The sequence below is a fragment of the Doryrhamphus excisus genome, linkage group LG13, assembly GCF_037039965.1.
Source record: "Doryrhamphus excisus strain RoL-2023G ecotype Guam linkage group LG13, RoL_Dexc_Guam_v1.1, whole genome shotgun sequence".
Taxonomy (NCBI): Eukaryota; Metazoa; Chordata; class Actinopteri; order Syngnathiformes; family Syngnathidae; genus Doryrhamphus; species Doryrhamphus excisus.
This window is the reverse complement of record NC_136369.1, coordinates 11005353-11030302: the sequence shown is the minus strand read 5'-3', so window position 1 is coordinate 11030302 and position 24950 is coordinate 11005353. Positions and strand designations below refer to the sequence as shown.

The window sequence follows — 24950 nt, the reverse complement described above, 5'->3', positions numbered from 1 at the left end:
AACCATAAACTTAATTCTCATTAAATGCATTGGGTAAGGGCAAACCTTCATGCTATTGTGCGTAAGAAATGAACACAGACCTCAAAAGTCATGTAGAACATGACAATAAAAGTAGTGACTTTGCTGAAATTCTGTGCGAGTAGAAGCACAGTACTATGACCTACTCGAGGTCCTCACAGTAAATGTTAAAGGTGCTCCATCCATACGTTTTCTATAAAGCTTATCCTCATTATGGTTGTGGGAGTATGCTGGAGTCTATAGAAAGCTAAAGGCCCTCTCAAAATCTTAACATGACCACCAGAGGGCGCGATGGTATTGATAAAGCGATTTCTTGGACATTATGTGCATAACGTTGGTCCTCGGATCATAATATTTTGCTCTTGGTAGTTTACAAAAAATAATATATATATATGTACAACGAGCTCTTCTGGGTGGATGAATCAAACTGTCGTAAAAGTGTCGTAAACTGGACCTAAACTGTCATCTAGTGCCCCCATGTGGCAATGAAAGCAAGTGGAGTATTGTCGGCAGCGAACAGACGACCTGCTGGGTAAACAACAGTGGACGACTGGAGAAGCAGGGATGGGAACTTCGTCGAGAGCTAACGGTGAGATACTTCTATTTTATCAAACAGACACACTTTCAATAGTTGTACTGTCATGCTAAAATTGAACCGAAATGACCGCGAAGCTAAATAGCGGCGTAAAGCCTTTTATTTGCTTAGTGTAGCTGAGCTAGCCTTCACGTTAGCTTCGCGCGTAGCCCTTCAGGGCCCATTGCTTTCGATGTTGCTCTCATCGGTTTGTGTTGTCACTTTCGCCATCCCAGCGTTTAAATAGCAATTCCGTGTAGGCCCAAAGAGTTACATCGAGGTTTATCTCGGATATGTATGTCTCGTTTGGCTGTCTGTCTGATTTTTTTTTACCGGATTTAACCCATCGTCACGGAAAGGATGGTGACACATTTCGCAAACAGCATTTATAGACAGATATTTGTCGTCTTTGTTGTCTTATTTGTGGGGTATGTCTCAGGCTAAGTAGCTAGCTCCACATCTCTATTCTATTTCTTCGTGATGGACGTCGTATTATCGCAAAGGTGTCGCCTGCTTCTCTGCGTTTCGGCGAAACAAGTTCATAGTCGCTTCGACAACGTCTGTGGGGGAGATATCCAGAAAGACAGCTGATATAGTAACTGTTGTCATAGAAGCTGTGCCGCACAGATTATGTTAAATTCACCAAATTGACACATTCCGATTCCACCAGGCCGGGAGGCACGGTTATTGCCGTTCGCATCTTGACTTATCCACAGCTGCAAGTGCTATGACACCATATTTTCTCTAGCACCAGAAGCCATGTTGGAACCGACTATATCGCCATTTGATCTCACCGAGCAGAAATGTTTATTCTTAGTCTACACGCATATAACATTTTGTCCTGTGTCTTCTGATGCATGTGAAATGTATGTCATTGCTTCGCTTTAAAGACTCTCACGCCACGTACAAAATATGCATCCTAAGTGGGCGTCAATGTTGAGACATACTGGCACTGAATAGGAAGACAAAAAAAAGAAATGAACATCACAGCCTATCATTATTAATCCATAATGCTATAGCAATATGCATCTACTAGACAGTACATGAACTTTCAATGGAGAAATGTAATCAGGTTTTTGAGAAAGTGATATGCTGTCATAAATAGCATTGCTCCATCGTTTACTTTCTAAACATCTCTTAAAGGAAATGTTCAATACTTTGTAACCGATCAACATGAATGAGCTGCATATTTTGGTCTTGAGATGAAATCGGAGAAATCGGTTTGTATCCTGGTATGAGATTCTAAAATGTGTAATTTTAATAATAATAATACATTTTATTTGTATAGCGCTTTTCAAAATACTCAAAGACACTTTACACAAGAATGGAGTTGAATAAAGCAAGTAAACAGAATAGAAGACACACCAAAATACAACATTCATTAATACACAGTTAAAACATGAGTAAAAGCGGGGCGGGAAATATCTTTTGAAATATCTTTATTAAAAGAGAAAAAATGGTCAGGTCAAAAGACAAATTTTTAAACCATATTACAGATCACAATGAAAGTGGAACATATGTATTTAAAATTGAATAAATCACTGAATTCTTTAATAAAAAAATTCTGTCAGGTCACATAGTGGCCTAGTGATTAGCATGTTGGCTGCAGAGGAAATCTGGAATAACTGGGTTTGTATCTCTTGTTTAGGCATCCCTGTTTGGAGTCTGCATGTTCTGCCTGTACGTGTATTTTCTCTGGGTACTTTGGTTTCCTCCCACATTGAGAAAATATGCATGTTAGGTTAATTGGACACGCTAAATTGTCCACAAGTGTGAATATTGCCTCTATGAAGATGTTTCAAGGTAATATGTGTTGATGGTCGGCAATTTTCAAAGAAGAGAGCTCCATACTGCTAGCAAATTCAAGCAGAAGCGTGACTGGCAAACATATTTTTGTTTTAGTGACACCTCAAACATCTTAAGAGATGTTTATTTCTATGAAACACCAAAAACAACACAGAGAAGATGATTTTGATCATAAAGTAACTACCATTTATTTGCACATTTAGAACATAAAACAAAACATAACGCAAAATAATCATCTATTTACAGATGTTTGCATGTGTTGGAGCTATTTACAGATGTGTGTGTAAACTATAGACGTATGTGTGAATGTGTGCATGTGTATGCAAACTATTTATAGACGCACAACAACGGCGTCACCAACGTCACCCTTATACTTCTCGATTGGAAGAGATCCACAGCCAGACAAACTCTGCGCCAGTGTAAGCTGCCTGTATTTTTGTCTCTGCTGGATTTGTCGCCATTTCCCTCCGTCAGTGCACATTTCAGCAACTCCTATCTTAAAAGAGTTAAAAGTTTTGAGATTGTGTTCGTTGAATTTCTAGAAGATTCCACATTAATCAGTATATTTCCATTTTTAATAGCCAATTCCGTGGAAATCAGAGCCTCGTTAGTGTGGCTTGCATAAGCGAATAAGCGGCCGACAACTCTTATTACTTCTTGAACGAGTCTCATGTTTACCGAAATTCTTAGTAGTAGTGAAAAGAGCCAACTGAGGGTTTCAGGACGCTTGCTGATGTTGTGGAAGTTGCATTTAAAGAAGAGGTTCCCAGACTTTTTAGTCGCATACTCCTGAGGACATTTCATCTGAAGCCACGATCCTCCTACTCCTGCACACTTAAAAAAAAAAAAAATATATATATATATATATATATATAGCACTTACATTTGAAATATTTAACATAAATGGTTAATTTTATAGTACTTTAGTATAAAAATATCAAGTTTCACATGAGCACTATTTATTCATGGTCACATGGTATACTGTATATTAAACCTTAAAACGTCTTTGTAAGCGACATAGGTCACTTTTGTTGTGCGTATATCTGTCTAACGCACAGAAAAGAGACATGTGTTCAAATTCCCCCAAAATTAGTTTTCCTTTAAGGACCAGTGATTGGCCAGAACATTGTAATTGGTGCACACCCAGTTATGCCAATCCCTAGTTGCAATGTGATTGAACAGTGGTTTCGAAACTCTTACCTGCAGTGGTACAGCTAACCACGCCATGGTGTTGTGTTCTTAAACTGGTGCATCACACCTCAACGTCAGGGTCAGGAGGCTCGGCGAGCACATACCTAGCTGAGGATATCCGCTTTGTTCGATCACCGACAGAGCAGGGCCTTGTGGCTGTTGTCACCTATGCTATGATATATACTGTTTTATCCTGTTGTCGCCGAATGCCTTGTCTTTTTGTCCACTTATGAACAGTGTGGGAAATTGGGAAATGGGACTTTATATTGTGGGGTGGGCATTTCGCCAACCTGCACTGGCACACAGTTCATCATTTGCATCCCTGCTGCTTTACATGTGTGATTGCGTGACAAAACTCCAATTACGACTGGTGTTCCAAAATTAGTCTGGGTGTGCTTTGACATGTTTCTAATTTATTCAAACTCTTGAGTCTGGGGTGTCATATAGGAACATGATATAACCCTGCTTGGGAAGACCAATCACATGCAGCATACCCGTCTTTTATAAAAGACAGTAGACACCAAAATCATTTACAAGGTCAAAACCCACTGCACCATCGCTCTATTAAATAGACATGTCACACGATTAATGCCATCTCGTTGCCGTGTGCGATACAGAGAGCAGTGAATTATAATTGCACTGCTATGTAGAGACAAAAAGCTGACATGCTGTCATGTCGATAAGATAAATATATTAATGCTATTCACTCTTTTCAGTATAAAATAAATTAGAGATTAGGGGTGCCCCGATTGACCGGCCACCGATTGATTGGTATTGGCCGATATTAGTGGAAAAACACAGTATTGATATCGAGCGATTATTGATTTATAATGCCAATCCACTCTGCTGATCAGAGTATTCTGAATCCAGAATAACCATGCCTGTCGTGTGTGGGACTTCCTGTCTTTGTGCGAGTGTTTTTTTTTTTTTATAGATTGTATCCACGCAGTGTCTAATCAGGAAAATAATCACATCCACACAGGAACAGATGAAAACAATGTAATATGCAAAACAGAGAGACAATGTGACACACTTAGACTATAGAAAAAAGAACATTCATGCATAAGGTTTGTCGTCTGCTTGTTCAGATTGAAGACGATGTAGATGCAGAAATGGTGAAGACAAAAAATATCTAGAGACATGTCTGTCGAAATAGTCACATATGATGCTGGCGCTTCACCAGTACACAACCAGTCACTTATGGTCACGTGACGTTGTCATCGTTCTGGGAAAGTAAGGTTTTGCTTGTCCACGCGGAAACGACACAGCGGCATTATTAGATTTCAAAATAATCTTTCAGGGCAAGGCTGGCATTACAATTGAAAATGTTCCTGTGTGACAACATCTTTGTTGTATTTTAGAATGGGCTTAAACGTCACCATGCTGGTATTTGGCATTAATCCGGGAGATCTTGCACTTCTGTGAAATTTCTACTAGAACTAGTACGAGTAGTACTGTACCTCTTTTGGTGTCACTTCATGCTACACACTCAACAGCTTTGTGGATGTCCTACTTTGATTTGAACAGTATTGGCTCATCTCTTACAAGTGATTCTAGAATCCAACCACATAGGCCAACCAAGTGGATGACTCATGGAATCAAACCATTCGTCCCAGTTAATGAGATATTAGCATACATTCTTTTGTTTTGTCTTTTGCCTGCAGCTTCTTCTGCTCCCTTTTTGTGGAGTTTAAGAACAGAAAGTGAGCGTCATTGAGTGTTTGTCCTGATCTTACAGGTAGGAGTAGGGCATGTGTGAAGCTCCGTAAAGCATCTAACTTCCCATGTCATCTCAGTATGACATGTTCAAACGGATGTCGACATGCTTCCTAAATTTATCACAGATGATAAAACAGACCATTTCTAGATTACTTCATTTCAGTTATTAACTCCCATGGGTAAAGTCACGATTAGTAGGCTTTCAGCAGAATGACTTGTAACTAAACTATCTTGTTATTCTTTTCCTCTCTTCTAGGTGTTGTGAGATGAAGTGGTTCGACGCATAGGAAGTGCTGCGTGCCTATTCACTCTGTTAGCTTGGTCAGGACAGACCTGCCACTATGAAGAGTGAGGTGCCATCCGAGCCCTCCAGCAGACAGGAGCATCTGAAGGAGCCTCTGGTGAACCCGGAGCCCATGGAAGCAGCCAAGAGTTTCCCTAGCAACATGGAGGTGATAGGAATGGCAGACAGCGAATTTGCAACTCTGTGCTCAGAATCCAGGCATCGGACATTGAGGGACACGGGGGCTCACAAGGACTCAGAGAGAGGGCGCCGAAAAAGAAAAGTCCAACAGGCTGGACCGTCTGACTGTTCGCTCAAAGTGGGCCATTTTAGTGAGACTTCTGTGGCCCCCCAGCGTCCCAGGGAAGAACTTTTACAGCACTCTAGTGAGGATGAACGCAATCACGAGTCATCGTTTAGTGACTGTGCGTCATCGCCTTCCTCCAGCTTACGATTTGGTGACTCGGACACACTCAGTTCTGAGGAGGACGGAGAAGCTGGACCCACTGGGGGCCAGCAAAAAACACCTGTCCTGACAACGGGAGCCACTGGAGTTAGTCTTCGCCCTGTTGTGGGCCGAACGAGGCGGACCCGCTCACACAAATGGGTGCGGCCTGAAGCAGAGTCGGTGTTGCTGAAACGGCCATGTTTGAGCAGTCGGCGGCCTCTACATAGGAAACGATTTGTGAAATCTGTTCCTGGGGGAGGGCAGCGTACGCAGAAGCAAAAGGAGCGACTACTACTGCAGAGGAAAAAACGAGAAGTGATTGCACGTCGAAAATATGCTTTACTCAATAGCACAAGTAGTTCTAGTGAGGAGCTGAGCAGCGGGTCATCCTCCCCCTCCTCGACTGAAGCAGAGGATGAGCTGTACGTGGATGTCAGCAGTACCAGCAGCCAGCCCAACAGTGCTGCTGTAGCCACAGGTAATTACTGACCTTGATTCCGTAGTTCTCTTGACTGTCTGCATGTATGTATAATTGCATCCAATCTGTTTATCATACCCTTATGCTGCAGTGAGCTGGTGTACAAATCAATCTATGCTTAAAGGGGAAGTGCACTTTTTTTTGGAATTCATAATCCTTATGTGAAACACATTTATTTCCTCTTTTTTTGTGCATTCTAGCACAAGAAAACAAGTTAATGAGCGAGCTAACAACAGATGTCATGGGAAATACCTACTTTGACGCTAAAGTCCTCACAAAAACCTAAAAAGGACAGCTATATAGAAAGCCACTAAAATGACATTGACGACATGAAATATTTAACAAAACACAGTAAGGAATTCAAGAGCGATAATGTAAATTGATAAACTGTTGGAAAATGTGGATGCTTTAAAGAACAAAAATGATAAACGGATCTCGTATCGCAAATGATATGTATAATTGATCATTTGGAGCAGTCCACACAAATGAGCAACATGACCGTGACTTGCACGTTACACACTGGCATCAGAAGCTGATAAGAGGAGAACAAGATGTTGCTTCAACAGAGCAACAGGTGGCCAACTTTCTGCAATCAAAGCTGGTGTTTGTAAACATTGATATATGCATTTCAATGTCTAGCAGAGAGAACACTACATGTCATTGGTTTTGCAGAGAAGCAAGCTGAAAGGAACAAACATCCGCATAAATGAGCAGCCGACAAAACGCCACACTGACACCAAGAAAGCACACGACTCAAGTCGCCAAACCTTAATGCCTAATAAAAATTTGTCATACGGTTGTCATCCGCCAGTAAACAGCTATAAAATACAAATTAATAAGTTGTAATCATCACATGCCCCCAGCGGGTATTTTTGAACTGCGGTTGTCTTGGCTTGGTGAAAACACAGTCATGGATGCACAGTAAAGCAAAGAGAAATAGTCACAGCAATGCAACATCAATATTGTTTTGTGATAATATGAAATAACACACATTTAAAAAATCGGCCACCACCAATATGTTGTTTGACAGTGACTGCTCAATGATGAGTGAATTTGGCATCAGAACTCAAAAGAATAATTAATTTTCTATGACACTTGTCCTCACTAGGTCAGGGTACACTATGGACTGGTTGCTAGCTAATGGCAGGACACATACTGTATAGACATAGCTTTGATTGATAGGTTTACTAGTGTAATTTTCCAATTCTTATATTTTCTGCAGCTGTCACATGGTCATTCAGTCAGGAAGGCTTTCAGCAAATAGTTTAGCTTCCAATGTTTTGGCTTCTTGTTCAGACACGTAAGGATCAATGTCATGATGCACCTCTCTAGCTAGTAAAAAAAAAAAAAAAAACGGGTGCATTGTAGGTTTGCAGTGGAACCAGTGTTTCCACCAAGCGGTCCCGTTCACTTTGGTTTGCTATTGTATGGTTCGGTTCAGTAATCCTGATCCGACCGGTTTGACCATGTGTTGTGTAGATGGGATGGTGGCGGCTACATCAACTAACTAACTAATCATGACATAAGCAATCAACAGACGGGCAGCAGTTGTATTTCCTGATCCTCTCCAATGCAATGGCCCCAAAATTTGTGCAGTTTAGAACTGAACCGAGGCACACTCCATGATGAACACGGGGCTAACTATGTTGTCGGATAAAGGCTTCCATACTCACCCACAATTTAATCTTGTCACATGTGAAGATGTGCAACCGACTGCAAAATCTACATCAAGTTAAACAGACAACCGCAGCCAAAGGACATCAAGGAAATGGACAAAGATTGAAGTTGACATCATTTTGACTGCAAGGAAATAAAAGACACATCTCATAAAGACTGAAGCAGCTTTGTCATCAACAATTGACAATAACAACTTTACAATCACCATGACAAATTCATCAACATAAAGCAATGCAATTAAGGTATTGCAGAATATATTTACAGATATCATTTATAAATTGTCTGAATCAGTCAAAACTTTTGCTCCAGTATTTATCCAGATAGCCTGAATGTTTTTTATTTACTTGTCCTTTTTAATGTTTCCATTTACTGAAACATATTTATAACAATAATATATTAACAAATTATAACTACCTTAGTACTGATAAAATTTGAAGTTTTATTGTATCTTATTAGATTTTGTTCATTTTGTTTTGTGACTCAAAATAGAACCTTTTTTATATATGAGTATTGAAATGGTATTGGTTGTTGTGGGTCAGTGAAGTGGACAGTATGTTTTAATGTTCTCCAGGCGGTCTGTGATGGAAATTATAGCCAATTGTACCACTTTTACATATTTATGTAACTCCCTAGATTTGTTTAAAATGTTTCTGTTCTCATCTTTGGCAAATTACCTATTTGTGCATATGAATGGCATTGCCTATTTTCTGATTAGCAGCAGCAGCATAAAATCAGGTGATAGCAATGTATGGAAACAGAAGGTCTCTTGAGGGAAACCAAGGTACTTGTTTGTCATAGTGAAAAGCAAGGATGCAAGTCAGCCATGATCTAAACCCAATTGGTCATGTTACAATGAGTATTCCAATGGAAATCCATGCCTTTATTGCAGATAATACATTCAAAGGCACCATTCATCTGCATTCTCAATAAATACCTCTAGATGAACACACACTGATTGATGAATATTTTTTAATTTTTACATTTGTTTTATTTGATCCAGCTTGTTTGCAAAATTTCCCTTGTGGGTTGTAAGACCTGTGTTGTTTTTGTAACCACATAAAAGCCTCACCTTAGTCCCAGTTAGTTGCAGTGGGTGCTAAGCACCAGCGCTCAGGGGATCAACATCCCATTGGGGAAGTTATGAACTTCGCTTGCATTGGCAAGTTGTTTGCAGTTGTGCACAAAAACACTCCTGCTAAACAGAATGTTTACCATGTCACACCGCCGGATGTAGGATTTATCACTATGTTTCATATCTTAGTGATGCATGGATGGCATTACATAGGTTGTCTTGCAAAATATCTTGGCTTAAACTGAAATATTGCATTAACCACTATAAAAATCGCATGAGTTTCTGTATATTTATGATTGCAAATCCAGATACGAAAGATTGATAGTATGAAATAAGTTGTCTGTTAATGTAATGGTGTTGTCAAGGTATTAAAGATGCTGCAATACATTATCTAAAAGTCTAAAAATCTAAAAAAATCACTGTGTCAATCTGTGTGAGGCTACCGCAACTCAACTTATTTTATGTTGATGCTTAGGTGCTCTGGATGAAGACGTGGTTGTGATTGAGGCTACTCCAGCTCCAGCACCTGCTGTCCCCGCCAGTGAGGAGATCAACGTCACCTCGACAGACAGTGAGGTGGAGATCGTCACAGTTGGAGATGGTTTTAGGTAGGAAACATTTTCATTTTCAACATAACAAAATGGGCCGATATACTCTCTAAGCCTATGTAGAGGCTCAGGGGTCTTTGTTGACACTATTGTCAACAGTCATCAATTGACTAATGCTATTATGTCAAATGATGAACTATTTTGGTTCAATGTAAAATGAAAAAACTACTAGAATAATTAGAGTACCTTGATTATTACAAATAGTTGAGGATTTTTTTTCAGTGGTTAGCAGGCGCCGGACAGTATGCCAAGGCAATGAAAGAAAACCAAATGTAAAAAAGACATACATTTTGGCTAAATAGCAAATTGAACACTGTGAGGTGTATCCGTTGTAACAGCAAATTTTATGAGTTGCATCATTTCCTCCCGAATGGAGCGGGAGGTAAACTTAACGTAGTGCAAATCAGGGAGATTAAGGTTAATGTACCTTACTAACACAACATTGCAGCGTGCAGGGCTAACGTTGTCTTAAGTAAGACTACTGTTGAATGTGTGGCGGTTTATTACAATGGCAACATGACTTCTGCAGGGTTTATTTCAGCGAGAGGGAGAATGACAGCGATGTTATTATGTTAATTATTGCAGGTTAATGTGGTGCATACCCCTTCAACCACCATTTCTCGATCACGACAACAAGCCAAAAGGACTTATATTTTGCTCATAGAGCCGAACCCACTAGCGGACCCTGACGGAGGTAGGACAAAAGTAGGGTTATCCAAAGTGCGGCCCAGGGACCATCTGCAGAAAATGGCTCATTTGTCATTATATTACTCACTTAGTAATTGAGAGTAATGTGTTCCACTACAGAGGTGTTTTAATTTTACTTTGAACACTTTACATTGAGCCGCTGTGGTGTAGTGGTTAGCGGGTTTGAATCTCCACTCACAAGCATCATTGGTATTCGTCAGGAAGGGCATCCGGAATGCTGAAGCCAAAAATCAATATGCGGATCAAAAAAGATCCGCTGTGGCAACTCCGTAATTAGGAAAAAGCTGGAGAAAAAAAAGACTTCGAACAATATGCGGTAGAATACTTGATTATTAAAATATTTGATAGCTGCAGCTCTAGTCAGTAGGCCAACATTTTTCCCACAGAGCACCTCTTTTCTATGAATACATGTTGTTCAGTGTTCTGGCTGCTGTGTTGTGTTGATGCTCCCTAGCAAAGCAGTGCATTAAGAGATCATTCCAGTGTTTCAGCAGTGCACAGTGGGATGCTTTCGAGAGCCGTCCTACCCAGAACGCAGTGTGTTACAACAACCAGAGTAGTCAATATGGATCTATTAGAAAACACACTTGATCAGTCCCTGTTCTCATGCTACAGTTGAGCTTAGGACGCAGTCACAAAAGCATTAGAGATATTGCCCAAACTGTAGTATAATTAGAGTATTTCCAGATTATTTGTCTGTTTTTTTTCAATATTCAGACAGTAAAGAATGTGACACTGATTCAATATCATAAATATATTGATAAAAAAAATAATAATTTTGTCCCTTGGACGGCATGACAGTTTATGGCAACTGTGATCTATTAAGCTTTCTACAATGGTATTGAGAAGGAATAATTGTTTTCAAGAGCACCATAAACCTTTTTTTAACCGTTTTAACCTGTACATGTTAAACCAAATAACAGGCTTTCCACACCACAAGGTTTGCCAAGCATCCATTCCACTAGTGCACATGTTTACAGTGTATTGTTTTCCTCCAGGCTTCACCCCTCCCATCCTCAGGGGTTCGTGGTGGCAAGCAGATATTTACAAAATAATCCCAAGTCTACTTAATTAGGAACCCTTCCCTTGTGGATGGTTTCTCTGCCCTGGGAGATGCTGAGGAGCTCGGCCAATTACTGCATTCAGTCTGCATTCCCCTCTCATGATTTTGTGTTTTTGTGTGCGTTTAGTTTGCTTTAGTTCCCTATGTCATCCATGAAAACAGACCTATTATCTTTGGGTTTTAGGTAAAACAAGATATTCATACACTTGACTTTGGAAAAGGGCGATGGACATTTTTGCCTCTTTTCTGTTATATTGCAGACTAAACCACTAACTGTCTGTGTGTGGTTTATATTATTATTATATTGGTAGTTGCAGCCTGAAAACACCATCCATCCATTTTCTGTGTCGCTTATCCTCACTAAGGTCATGGAGGTATGCTGGAGCCTATCCCAGCTGACTTGCGGCATTATTATTTCCAGCAACGCAACCAAACTAGCTGTGGTGTATGCAGTGTTTCGCTGCGGGTTGTAAGCACCAACATAGTTTGTGTGTTTACAGGTCGCGTTCCCTGGGGGGTCTTGGCAGGTTATGGGCTAACAGTTGCTCTCAGAATCGTCTCCAGGACTCTCGAGGAAGACACCGATTGTCGACCGTCATCCAGCCGCTGCGTCAGAATTCCGGGGAGGTGGTGGATCTAACTGTGGATGAAGATGGTATGTATAACATCAGTCCATGTTCATTGATGATGGTCTCCATTCAGAGCTACGCTGTCTTAGAAGCTGATGGACTAGTACTACTATTCTTCTTCCTGGTGTAAAGGGATGAATGATGCAACTCAGAAAGGCATAGGTATAAATACAGCCCATTAGGCTGGAAACTCAAACTCAGAAAATACATTTTATAGAGCAGAGTATCAGAGAGAAATACATTTTTGAAGATGTAAAGTAGATGAAGCGCACATGCTGGGATGCTAATAAGATTCTCTCTTCTTTCTGGCTGTTAAGCCTTTGCTGACCAGCACACACTCACTTATCACACACCCGAGGTTTACGTTCGTGACTTGTTTATACTGTGACCATATTATACTGCCGTCGTGCTCGAGGACATTTGTTTTTTTTAACAAATGGTATTCATATTGAAAATGTGCATGTACACACCAACCTGATTTACATACATGCCTGTCTTTGCTCATAAATTGATTCACTCAGGCAGTGGGAAAAAACAAAAACGTCGACGAAAGGGGACATTTTACTGACTGAAATGGAGTCACTCGACTGGATTACACACTGTAGCTATATAATACAAATTTTAAATACATATTTTATCTGCTTTGGAATCTGTCTTTGTCCATAGACCTCTCGGTCGTGCCAACAACGTCTGGCAGCATTCATCCTCAAACAGTCAGGTCGTCCTCGTCATCATCTTCCCAGCATGCCTCTACCTCAGAGCTCAATGATGCCCCAGGGCCCTCCACTAGCTGCCCAGGCTCAATACCAGACAGTATGCACACACCGAGGCCAAGTGGCTCGAATCGAGCAGCCGCAGAGGGTAAGACAGCATGTTGCAATCAGCTGCTGTTAAGACACTGGAAACATGGGACGTTTTTAGTTAGACAGCTTAGGTCTTCAACTTGGGCTTTTCTGTTGTATTTGCAAGAGATGTGTTTTTGTACTGTATAAACTCTCTGCTGCTTTTAGCCTGCATCTTTCTCATCTCTACACTCCTTCTCAGCAGATGAAAGCAGACCAGGTTTGTCAGGTTCAGCGGGAGAGAATGCAGGCACCGCCATGCCTAGGCTGCCTTCATGCTGTCAGCAGCACTCCCCATGTGGAAGGCCCTCCCCTGGTCATCTGTCCCTCAGCCACTCCCATTCAAGTTGCATGCAGGCCTCGTCGTCTCAGACCAACGGGTCCCAGCACAGTCACAGCAACGCGCACCATTTTGTGCTCCACGTCCATCACCCGACACCGCAACCCCCGGGCACACTGCCTTTTCAGGAGCCTAGCTGTGCTGTGGAAAGACCGAGTGCACTGCCTGCACCCTGTGCTGGAGTGAGCAGCAGCAGCAGTAGTGGTGGCAGCAACAACAGCACAGCTCACTACCACGACCAGGTAAGGCTGCATCCACTGCAAATATACTCAGTATTAGTAGGAGTAAACATTTAAGTTGCACCTGTTTTCCAGAGCTCCAAGTAAAGTTTTTGTCAATAGTCAACTACTGTATATGATATTACGGTGACAAATATGCATCATGGGCATCCATTGCATTTTGCAGTTAGGGGGTGTCAGTGTTGTGGAGTTTAGTACCACAGCCTCCAAAAGACATTTATTAATAGGCATTCTCTACTCACAGCAAACGCTGCCAGTGGACCTGAGCAACAGTAGTGTTCGAAGCGGCGGGGCAAGTTTCCACGGTAGCACCTCTGCCTTTGACCCCTGCTGTCCAGGCTCCACCTCACGACCTCCTGCTTACGTTTCCCAAGCCACCCCTGGACCCAGCCAACCTGCTGCAGTGGACTCTTTCACCTCCACCATGGTGGCGCAACCTCAAACACAGCTTCAGCAGCACTGTAGACATTACATGCACCCTTCTTGTAAGTATGCACTTGTCTTCATTGTAAATGTTAGGTAATCATGTGACTGGTGGAGGGATGGTTGCTGTTGATAAAAATATCTCAATTTTTCACTTTCCCCTCCATTCAGATGGCTCTCTGGCACGGTCGTTGCATCATCAGCCCTCTACTGCCTGCCCTCATTCCCACGGGAACCCCCAACTTACACCCCAGCCCCCTCCACAAGGCGATTATGTTCTTCCCCATAATATCCACTCCTTTCATCCACCGCTGCCATCTCACCCGTCAGGCCACACTGTGCCCACTGCCCCTCCTCTACCTGCCCACCACCTCTCCAGCTCAAGTGCCCCACTGGCCCAGCACTTGCCGACAGACCACCAGGCCCTGCCGCACCATATGCCCCCACTGGGGTCAGTTCAGCGGCTCCATCAGCACGACATGTTGCAGAGGATGGAGGTCCAGAGACGCAGAATGATGCAGCACCCGACGTTAGTACCGCCATCTTTAACATCCGTAGTGTGCAATACTTTGCAAAAGCCTTAGTTAGGATGCATAAGTGCGGTCACACTAAGAAATGCAGTCAAAGTGTGTATAAGTGTGCAACGACAGTAAGTAAGTAATTTGGGACAGCAGTCCACTGTCAAAATTTGCACACTTAGAAACTAGTACAGTGAAGAAAATAAGTATTTGAACACCCTGCTATTTTGCTATTTCTCCCACTTAGAAATCATGGAGGGGTCTGAAATTTTCATCGTAGGTGCATGTCCACTGTGAGAGAGATAAACTAAAAAGAAAAATCCAGAAATCACAATGCATGATTTTTTAACAATTTATTTGTGTGATACAGCTGCAAATAAGTATTTGAACACCTGTGTATCATCTAGAATTCTGACCCTGAAAGACCTGTTAGTCTGCCCATTAGAAGTCCACCTGCACTCCATGTATCATCCTGAATCAGATGCACCTGTTTGAGGTCGTTAGCTGCATAAAGACACCTGTCCACCCCATACAATCAGTAAGACTTTAACTTGTAACATGGCGAAGACCAAAGAGCTGTCCAAAGACACCAGAGACAAAATTGTACACCTCCACAAGGCTGGAAAGGGCTACGGAGCAATTACCAAGCAGCTTGGTGAAAAAAGGTCCACTGTTGGAGCTATCATTAGAAAATGGAAGAAGCTAAACATGACGGTCAATCTCAATCGGAGTGGAGCCCCATGCAAGATATCACCTCGTGGGGTCTCAATGATTCTAAGAAAGGTGAGGAATCAGCCCAGAACTACACGACAGGACTTGGTCAATGACCTGAAAAGAGCTGGGACCACCGTTTCCAAGGTTACTGTAGGTAATACACTAAGACGTCATGATGTGAAATCATGCATGGCACGAAAGGTTCCCCTGCTTAAACCAGCACATGTCAAGGCCCGTCTTAAGTTTGCATATGACCATTTGGATGATACAGAGGAGTCATGGGAGAAAGTTTTATGGTCAGATGAGACCAAAATAGAACTTTTTGGTCATAATTCCAATAAGCGTGTTTGGAGGAAGAAGAATGAAGAGTACAATCCGAAGAACACCATCCCTACTGTGAAGCATGGGGGTGGTAGCATCATGCTTTGGGGGTGTTTTTCTGCACATGGGACAGGACGAGTGCACTGCATTAAAGAGAGGATGACTGGGGCCGTGTATTGTGAGATTTTGGGGAACAACCTCCTTCCCTCTGTCAGAGCATTGAAGATGGGTCGTGGCTGGGTCTTCCAACACGACAACGACCCGAAGCACACAGCCAGGAAAACCAAGGAGTGGCTCCGTAAGAAGCATATCAAGGTTCTAGCATGGCCCAGCCAGTCTCCAGACCTGAACCCAATCGAAAATCTTTGGAGGGAGCTCAAACTCCGTGTTTCTCAGCGACAGCCCAGAAACCTGACTGATCTAGAGAAGATCTGTGTGGAGGAGTGGGCCAAGATCCCTCCTGCAGTGTGTGCAAACCTGGTGAAAAACTACAGGAAACGTTTGACCTCTGTAATAGCAAACAAAGGCTACTGTACCAAATATTAACATTCATTTTCTCAGGTGTTCAAATACTTATTAGCAGCTGTATCACACAAATAAATTGTTAAAAAATCATGCATTGTGATTTCTGGATTTTTCTTTTTAGTTTATCTCTCTCACAGTGGACATGCACCTACGATGAAAATTTCAGACCCCTCCATGATTTCTAAGTGGGAGAAATAGCAAAATAGCAGGGTGTTCAAATACTTATTTTCTTCACTGTATGTACACAGTGTAAACTGTATATGTACTGACAGAAGTATTCCATTTTGAGGCACAGCCTAAGGCAGCATTGCCTGACAGTAATTCTAATGAAGCCTCATGTACATCAATCTTCTTTGCCCTCTTTTTTATGTAGACGAGCACACGAGCGTCCTCCTCCTCATCCTCACAGAATGCACCCAAACTATGGTCATGGACACCATATCCATGTACCGCAGACTATGTCTTCCCACCCTCGCCAGCCTGAGCAAAGAACAGCATGGTCAGTCCGAGAGGCTTTATCATCACATCCACGGTTTTATGTCCATGCCTACTGTAATGACCTTGAACACTGCTGTTTTTTTTTTCAACAGGGAGCTCGGCATCGAGGCTGGAGTGACCGTAGCGTCTTACCCTTCAGGGCACCTGCACTCCCACCTGCACCACTACCACCCCACTTCCAGACTGCACCACTTCCCCATCCCCTTCATGGTAACACATAAGAATTTCATTTGCATAACTATGACTCACTGTTAATTGAATTGTGTTTTAGATTTTTTTTTTCCTGACCTCACTTATTTCAAGGATGGTGTGTCGAAGCTTATGAATTATGCATGAAAAATTAATGGTAGCTCATCAAGCATTTCCAGAACACACTCGATAAGCTGCGAAACCTTGAGGAAAAATCTATTCAAAAATATAGGCGACTGTTTGCTCTTCTCAGCGTCTGCTGACTTTTTAATTTAAACAACTTTAATTAAACGCACGGATTTAAAAATGACCATTGGTTTTTCTGAATATATGATGACTTAAGTTGTGTCTTACTGTTTGTTTGTTTGCATAATGCTAAAGCAGCATACATTTCTTTTCTCCCCCCCCCCCGACAGCACACTGGCATATCTGAAGTCACTTACCCACACATTCGCTACATCTCATCTAGAATGACCGGCTTTGGAAGAACATATGAGGTGAGAACTTTGGGGACAAAGCCATTGATAACTTCAGTTGTGGAGAGGTAGATGAGCAATAGGATAGGGATCATGCTGCACATTAGAGGGGTAACTAAAGACCACAGCCCTACAGATCCAGCCGGATCCTACACACAAGATACACACTCACCGTGTGTATCTTGGAGTGGGAGAAAAGGAGGACCTAAAGTTTTTCATATTCAGAAAAAAATAAACCTAAAGTAAAAATGAAACTAAACTAAAAACCTGCCTTTTTCAATGAAACAAAAGAAAAAATGGGACTTCTGTAAACATAGTACAGCTGCATATCAACATGTGAAGTGCAGAACTATTCTCTTATCTACTGAACAACGGCAGCACGCTTCATTTTATGTACTCATCTTTGTCCGTTTATGGAGGGGAACTGTTCACCTGATGGTATAAGTTGAATCTCTACCTCGACTGAACCTAAATTAACACCTAAGTCACTCGTACTCATACACAGAACACAGAAAGGACATAAAACACCTGTATAAGGACCACTGGTACACACAAGGACAAAATAGTTGGTACCCCTCTGTTAATGAAATAAAAACACACAATGGTCACTGAAATCACTTGAAATTTACAAAAGTTATAATAAATTTGAAAAATATTGAAAATTAAACAATCAAAATCACTTTTGAATGGTTGATTAACATAATTATATAAAAAAATTAAAAACATTTTTGAAGAGGTACCATCATTTTTGTCCAGGCCTGTTTCATTAATTTTTTTTTTAAATAATTGTTAATCAACAATTCAAAAGTGATGGCTGATTTAGATTTTTAATTTTCAATAAATTTTTTTGTTACTGTTCTTTCTTTAACTGAGGGGTACCAACAATTTTGTCCATGTGTGTATGTTACATATAAGATATGTGCAAACATATGCTGACCATGCTTCGTATAGGTTTAATATGCCAAAAGGCATAGTCTTTAAAAATAACTGTATCTATGTTGACTTTTTTTTTTTAAATCACAGTAACTGCAGCATGCCGATTCACATGTGTGCTATGTCCACATGTGAAAGCAGCGTTGTGTCAGTCAGTCCGTGAAAATATTCACTCCCAAAACACCAGAAATGCAGAGTGATTGACAGCTTGCACAATCAGAACAGAATTAGGTGTTATGAGTTTTGTGTTTGTCTTCCATGAAGGACCTGCTGCATTTAGAGGAACGACTGGGGACTGTAAACCGAGGAGCCTCTCAGGGAACCATAGAGAGGTGCACTTACCCACACAAATACAAAAAGGTGAGGCCTTTTGTGTGTGTAGAAAAAATATTGACATTATTGGATGTAATTTTGATGATAAATTTGCAGTGTGGCTTGGGACAGAGTGGTCTTTAGTACTCACTTTAGCCAAATACTGTAGTGTCTTTTAGCTGTGAATGCAGATACTGTTGGGGACGGGTTTCCCTAGTGTGTAACTAAATAAGCCATCTAACACCCTGCCACCCAATACAGAAGGTGTTGGAGAGAGACATTGACCAACAGTTAACCCCTGAAGCTTGGGCATCTATTGGAAAAAATATGCACGCAACCCCTGAATCGGTGAGAAATAATGAACAAATCAATTTGGAAACAAGTCTCTGCTCACATGTACACTAGATGTTAGGGGGGGGGCATGTTACTCATACAGTTTTTTTATTTACAGGACAAAATGACCATTCTCTCTGTCCCCAAATGAATCCTGAATGTTTCTTTTACAAATGATTCTATACTCAATTCTATAGTTGTAGCATTTTCATGTTTTTTATAACACAATGGGATTATTCAACATGGACTTAGCTTTGCCCTTGGATGCTCCTCCTCAATTATGATGTCTCCTAATCTTTGTCACATCACAGAGAAAGCTGCATGGCAAGCAGGATGAAGACGAGGGGGCGGATGAAGACACTGAGGAGAAATGTACCATCTGTCTGTCCATACTGGAGGAAGGGGAGGACGTCAGGTACGTGCGTTGAGTCACGGTCAAACCTCGAAGGTATTGTAATCACGGGACAAAACCCCTGAGTGCCACTTTTTGCCATATATTTTTGGGGTTACATTAAACATGTGATATTAGCAGCAGTGCAACAATGCATTTTGGGAATTTGTAATAGAATTAGAGAACCGATGAATATGCACATTCTGACGAATCAAGCTAGGCTTGTGAAATGCTTGGTTTGTGAGCTAGATGTCGTAATATCAAGTCCAGAGATACCAAACCACTCAGTTAGTGTTTAAAAAAAACATTAGATTCCATTGAAATCACTAATTTAATCACTGCCACCTATCAACTATTTAGGAGCAATGGTTTGAACGGAAAAGACGATCAACACTGTATGTACTTATGTACATAAATACACAGCATTAAACACATTAAAGAGCAGTGCTGCAAAGCATTATGGGAGATCGCACCACACTGCTACCCCAATTGTGGCAAATTAGTAAAAGTTGTATAGCGTAGCTGGTGGATTCATTGTACGTTTTAGCCTATTTCCACAGCATTTCAGCCAAGCTTCAGCTTCCGAACAGCTCCTGTGTTCATTCTAAAATTTAGATTTTTGTATCTTTTCAAAGCGTTTCAGTTTCGCTTCAGCTTTTCAGCATTGAATTGCATGATCTAGTTTATTTATTTTTTGCCATATTTGATATTTGAACTGCGATATAACGAGTGACAATTGTTATAAATACACATATGATCTGAGATGCTAGTGCTCAAACAACAGAGGTGTCCTGGCTGGTCCAGTAACGTTATGGGCTGCAAAAGTAGGCGATCAGCTGTCATTGGTGCAACACTTCATCTGTTATTATATGAAAAATTCAGTATTTTGTTGCTTTAATGTGGTAGACCACCAACAGGCATTTCGATAAATTGCATTAGTTACACTTGGGTAGCAGGGGTATGCTGGAGTCTCTTCGGGTGGGAGGCGGAGTACACCCTGGACTGGTCGCCAGCCAATCACAGAGCACATATAGCCAAACATTCATACTCCCATTCATACCTATGGACAATTTGGAGTCGCCAATTAACCATTAAAAGAAAAGTCTTAGCGTCTTAACCTGTTGATGCACATTTCTAAGCACAGCGTGTTGTGTTGCAGGCGCCTGCCATGCATGCACCTCTTCCACCAGCTGTGTGTGGACCAGTGGCTGCTCACCAACAAGAAGTGCCCCATCTGCAGAGTGGACATTGAGGCGCAGCTGTCTGCTGAGAGTTGATGCTGTTTTTTTTTCTTTTTTCCTTCCTTTCTAACAACACTTTTGTCTTCTTTTGAGCTCATGTTCATTTCCTCCTCCTATGAGTACTGCAGTCAACCAAAGAAGGCATGAATGACCTGCGCAGCTCTACTACTTGGACGTTAAGACAACAGTGCCAGCTATCACTTATTATTATTATTATTATTATATTTACAACAGCTACACATCTCCATTAAGGGTTTATTATTAAGAGTTTATGTATTTATAAAGCTTTTATGTAGCTGTTGGATTGTTTCTTCAAGTGTCATTTATGTTCTGCATGTTTCCTTGCAATGCATTTCTTTGCACATCTAACACAGGCTTAAGGCGGCCTAAAAGGTGAGGATAACTGCTCTAGTAAAGACGCCCAATGCCTCGCTTTACTAGAATAGAATGTCAAAGCATCACAAAACATTGCAGAGTTCATTTTTACCAATCATTGTATTGATTAGTTTATGGTTAGAAGATGTGGATTGTTAGTGAAAGATGTTTTTTTTATGAGACGAATCATTCCTAGACATTCCTAACTAGGGACAAATATGATAACAGATGAGCTGCTGTATTAGTACACACACACACACATACACACACTCAGTATTTTCTAAACAGGCGCTGTTGCCTATGACACACACAGTAGTCTCATCCATGTTGGAGAACGTCACACAGCCCAAAAAGAGGAGGCCTTGTGATCCATAGATGATATACAACGTTCATTCATTCATTCATTGCCTGTTTGTGCATTCAAATCTCAGTCCCCCCCCTTCCAGACCCCTCCTTTCAGTCTCAACTGTGGAAGCACTACACTACAAAAGTGTTTACTAACTCACTGGCATGGACTTGCACACGAGAGAGAAAATGCTAGAATAGTTGTGACGACGATGACAGTGTGCAGAGGCCATGTATTTCCACTCTGAATATGAAATAAAGTAAATAATAAAAACATATTTTCAATGGAGTGACGAAATGCAGTACTTCTATGAATTAATGCAGGTATACATATATGCATTCATCACACATACACTTCAAAGGCAGCCGGATCACATTCTGTGGGATTTATATTAGTTTAAAAAAAAAAAAAGAATAAACTTGGATAACTTCATTGAGTGCTGTGTGTCGTGTTTTGTGCTTTTAACTTTGAAAGATGCTTGGTCCGAGAAAATGGTCACAATCTAAACACATTTTTTGGAACCTTGTTTAAAAAAAGTACTGGGAAAGAAAATGTGAGGATGTTTTTGCATTCCTACATTCAAATTGTATTTTTTTTACTTTTCAAAAGCTAATCAGATGAATCACTTTTTACATTAATCATGATTAATCATTAGCGGCTATGCAAGAGAAAGATAAATGACAAATAAATGATAAATAGTATGCAACAGAATGTAGTCTAAAAGAGTCCAATTGCATGTTGAGTACTATACATTTGTACATGTTGGTGTGCCTGCATTAAAATGAAACACTGCTTTAAACTGTTAGGGGCAACGAGGAGTGGCATTCAAAGACCCCACGTAATTTAAGGTAAATGTACTTTTTTCAGTGTATTTTCCAGCATACTCAAATGTAGCAAATCATTCATTCGATTGATAAGAATACCAACAGTTTATTTACACATTCCTGCATTATAAAGCCCTTTTTATGATGTTCGGAGTGTCCCTGAATGCATCCAGTCTGGATGACCGGACTAACGTGTCTGAGTTGGAGATACATGCAGTATATGGTATTGGAGTTGTACTGCTGTTGATGTGTTCAGGTCAGAATGAAGTTATAAAAGCGTGTCAGACTCGCTCCACTCTGCTTCGAAGCACAGTGGAGAACTGCTGTCATAACGTAATTTAATTTGTTAACGCATTATTTTGACAGCCCTCAAATATACGACAATAAAGTAATATTTCATGTGAGAGGGAAAACAGTGCATAGCTCTTCAGGAAGGAAGGGAACGTTCCTCTTCCTTCAGGCAGGTGAACAGATTAGCATGTAGCCATTCTCACTTCCGCCTTATTAACTTCGCCCCTTCCACATGCCCAAGACCATCGTTCCCGAAAGTCCCCCATTCATAGCTGTCTTAGGCAATGCCTGTAACACAGTTTTTTCTTGTACATGTACGACTTGGTTTTAGCAATTTATGATACAATATTTATTACAATAATATTCTAACTTTTATCGCAAATTTATGACTCCCATTAAGGATTTAGTATTCTCAAAATCTCATGATTATTTTAATACTCCATCGTTAACAGGCATTGCGCGAGACAATTATCTATAAAAGGAACTAGCCTTCTGATAAAAGTACAACTTTTTTTTTAATTGAAATCTCTTATCTTTTGCCAATGTGGCCCTAATACTCTTGTTAAGTTTTTCATTCTAACTTTACAAATTTGTTAACCCTGTGTTAATACCACTTTTTCACTCACACAGGGGGCCAAAACCCGGACCCACTGCACCCCTCAACTTTGTATGTTATTTATCCTGAAATTTTGTACATTTACTGTATATACATTGACACAGACATACGTATTTACGGATATACAGTATGCACTGTTGTCGACTCCTCAGTAGGAAAAGCTGCTACTAGCTGTCCTAAGAGTCTCTAAATGACATAATTGGCTTATTAATTGTTTTATATGGATACTATTTGCATATGGTATTGTCCATGAAGAAGCTAACCTCATCGGAGAGACAAAAAAGTGAGTAAAAACACGTTTTAACTTCAAATAAACCAGATTCTTGGTTTGTTAATTCAAAATTGTCCATCACAGGACCTACTGCCTTTCATCTTGCACACTGACAGGTAAGTGGCTGAGTCTGAATGAGGCTTGAATGTGAGTAGTAGTATAATGACAATTACAAAATATTTGTGTTTTAAGTCCTGCTCGGGCAGGATCCAACCTCTAGTGTATTGAGATAATTTGAGAACCCTTTAGTTTAAAAGAACATATTGAAAACGTGACCCCGACTTACTAATGCAGACATAAAAGCGCGGAGAGCCATTGAACAATAAATGCTTTATTAAAAAAGTCACCTAGTGTCTTTGTATTGCACAAGGACGTTGTTGATGAACCATCCGTGATCAAAACTGACAATAACGACGGAGAAGATGATTTCATGACAAGTCCCAGAACTTGCGGTTACTTCATTCAACACAACCAATGAAAAGCAATGTGTAGGCAAATGAAAAACTGCAGTGCAAAACAAAAAAAAGAAGCCACGGAAGTCTGACGGCACCTATTGTGCCTGACGATAGAAAAAGCCAACTGGAGAGAACCACAAGCAGTCATTAAAGCCCTGCGTATGTGTGTTAATACCACCAAGAAAATATATACATTTCAAAGAGTGTGGCAGGCAACAGGCGCTCTCCTACATGTCAACACATATACACACAAAAGGGAGCTAAAATGCCTGTTTGTGTTTTTTTTTAGTGTAAACAATCATCCTTCCGTCCTTCCTTCATATTGTGTGTTTGTGTCCAAGGTAGTAGTACCTGTACTGATAAAGTGCTAACACACCACAGACAGTGTGCTCAGGTTACAGTACACACCGCCTCTACTACATAAAAAATACACAACAGATGTTATCTTTGGTGTTTTCAAATGCCATAAAAACACATGGAAGTACTGAACTTTGCAACGGAAACATAAATATTACAGCCAAGATTGCAACATTGGTTTTGGAATCATCGAATAATAACAATACAAATAAAAAGACATGAGGAAAATAGTAAAATCACAGCCTGTTCCCAGATTATTCTCAGCAAAGGTGATCAGGACAGAAAGCGATGATGTGTATAAATACAATAAATAGTATTTTGTTCAGTACTCCCAAGACAGAGAGGACAGGGAGGCTGTCATTAGGACTGGGTGAACTACATAGAAGAAGATGAAGAGTTTACATTCATGGACTATGCAGGCAGTAGTGGAGCATTCATGGGAGCATGGGAGAAATCCCACAGTGCTTCACAACATCCTCCTCCTAGATCTTGGTCACATAGTTGTTGGGGAAAAGTCCCTGCTTTCCCCGCAGACGTCCCGTCCACCATCCTGATGAATCTGTTAACACAATAATAATAATTATTATTATTGTTATATACACACACACACACCAGACATATACCTTCTTTGATGATATCGATGATGTCATTGGCGTTGAAGCTGAGCTCGTCAGTGTCCTGGGCATCATAGGCATACAAAGCTTTGCACTGGGGCACCTGAGGTTTCGGTTTGGGTGTCGGTTTGGGTCGGCCGCCCCCTGGTGGAGGTCTGCTGGCTGATGGTCTGTGAGCTCTGAACACCACAAACAACTGTTAGCGTTAGCATGCGGTCATCCACATCAGGTG

General features: G+C 41.0%; 2 protein-coding genes across 7 annotated transcripts in view; one reads left to right on the top strand and one right to left on the bottom strand.

Annotated features, from left to right (window-relative positions):
• The first annotated feature begins 466 nt into the window (after positions 1-466).
• rnf111 (ring finger protein 111) lies at positions 467-21729 on the top strand. 6 transcript variants are annotated; one of them, XM_058088480.2, is made up of 15 exons: positions 467-607; positions 5565-6517; positions 9742-9874; positions 12146-12300; positions 12941-13135; positions 13322-13698; positions 13940-14180; positions 14290-14647; positions 16570-16695; positions 16787-16904; positions 17300-17380; positions 18557-18652; positions 18866-18952; positions 19249-19352; positions 20488-21729. In XM_058088480.2, the coding sequence occupies exons 2-15, from the start codon at positions 5650-5652 to the stop codon at positions 20603-20605; spliced, it is 3057 nt and encodes a 1018-aa protein (XP_057944463.2). In that variant the 5' UTR covers positions 467-607; positions 5565-5649; the 3' UTR covers positions 20606-21729. The 6 variants fall into 6 exon arrangements, with proteins under 6 accessions (XP_057944463.2, XP_057944462.2, XP_078651772.1 ...); XM_058088479.2 differs by having other exon boundaries at positions 13319-13698; XM_078795646.1 differs by lacking the exon at positions 12941-13135.
• Positions 21730-23607: 1878 nt separating this feature from the next.
• The window catches only part of myo1ea (myosin IEa), a 42151-nt gene continuing 40808 nt past the window's right edge, over positions 23608-24950 (bottom strand). The window contains exons 27-28 of the mRNA XM_058088478.2: positions 24728-24897; positions 23608-24663 (exon numbers count right to left, since the gene is read on the bottom strand). Of these exons, the coding sequence (XP_057944461.2) occupies positions 24587-24663; positions 24728-24897 (247 nt within the window). The 3' untranslated portion in view covers positions 23608-24586. The remainder of the gene's footprint in view (positions 24664-24727; positions 24898-24950) is intronic.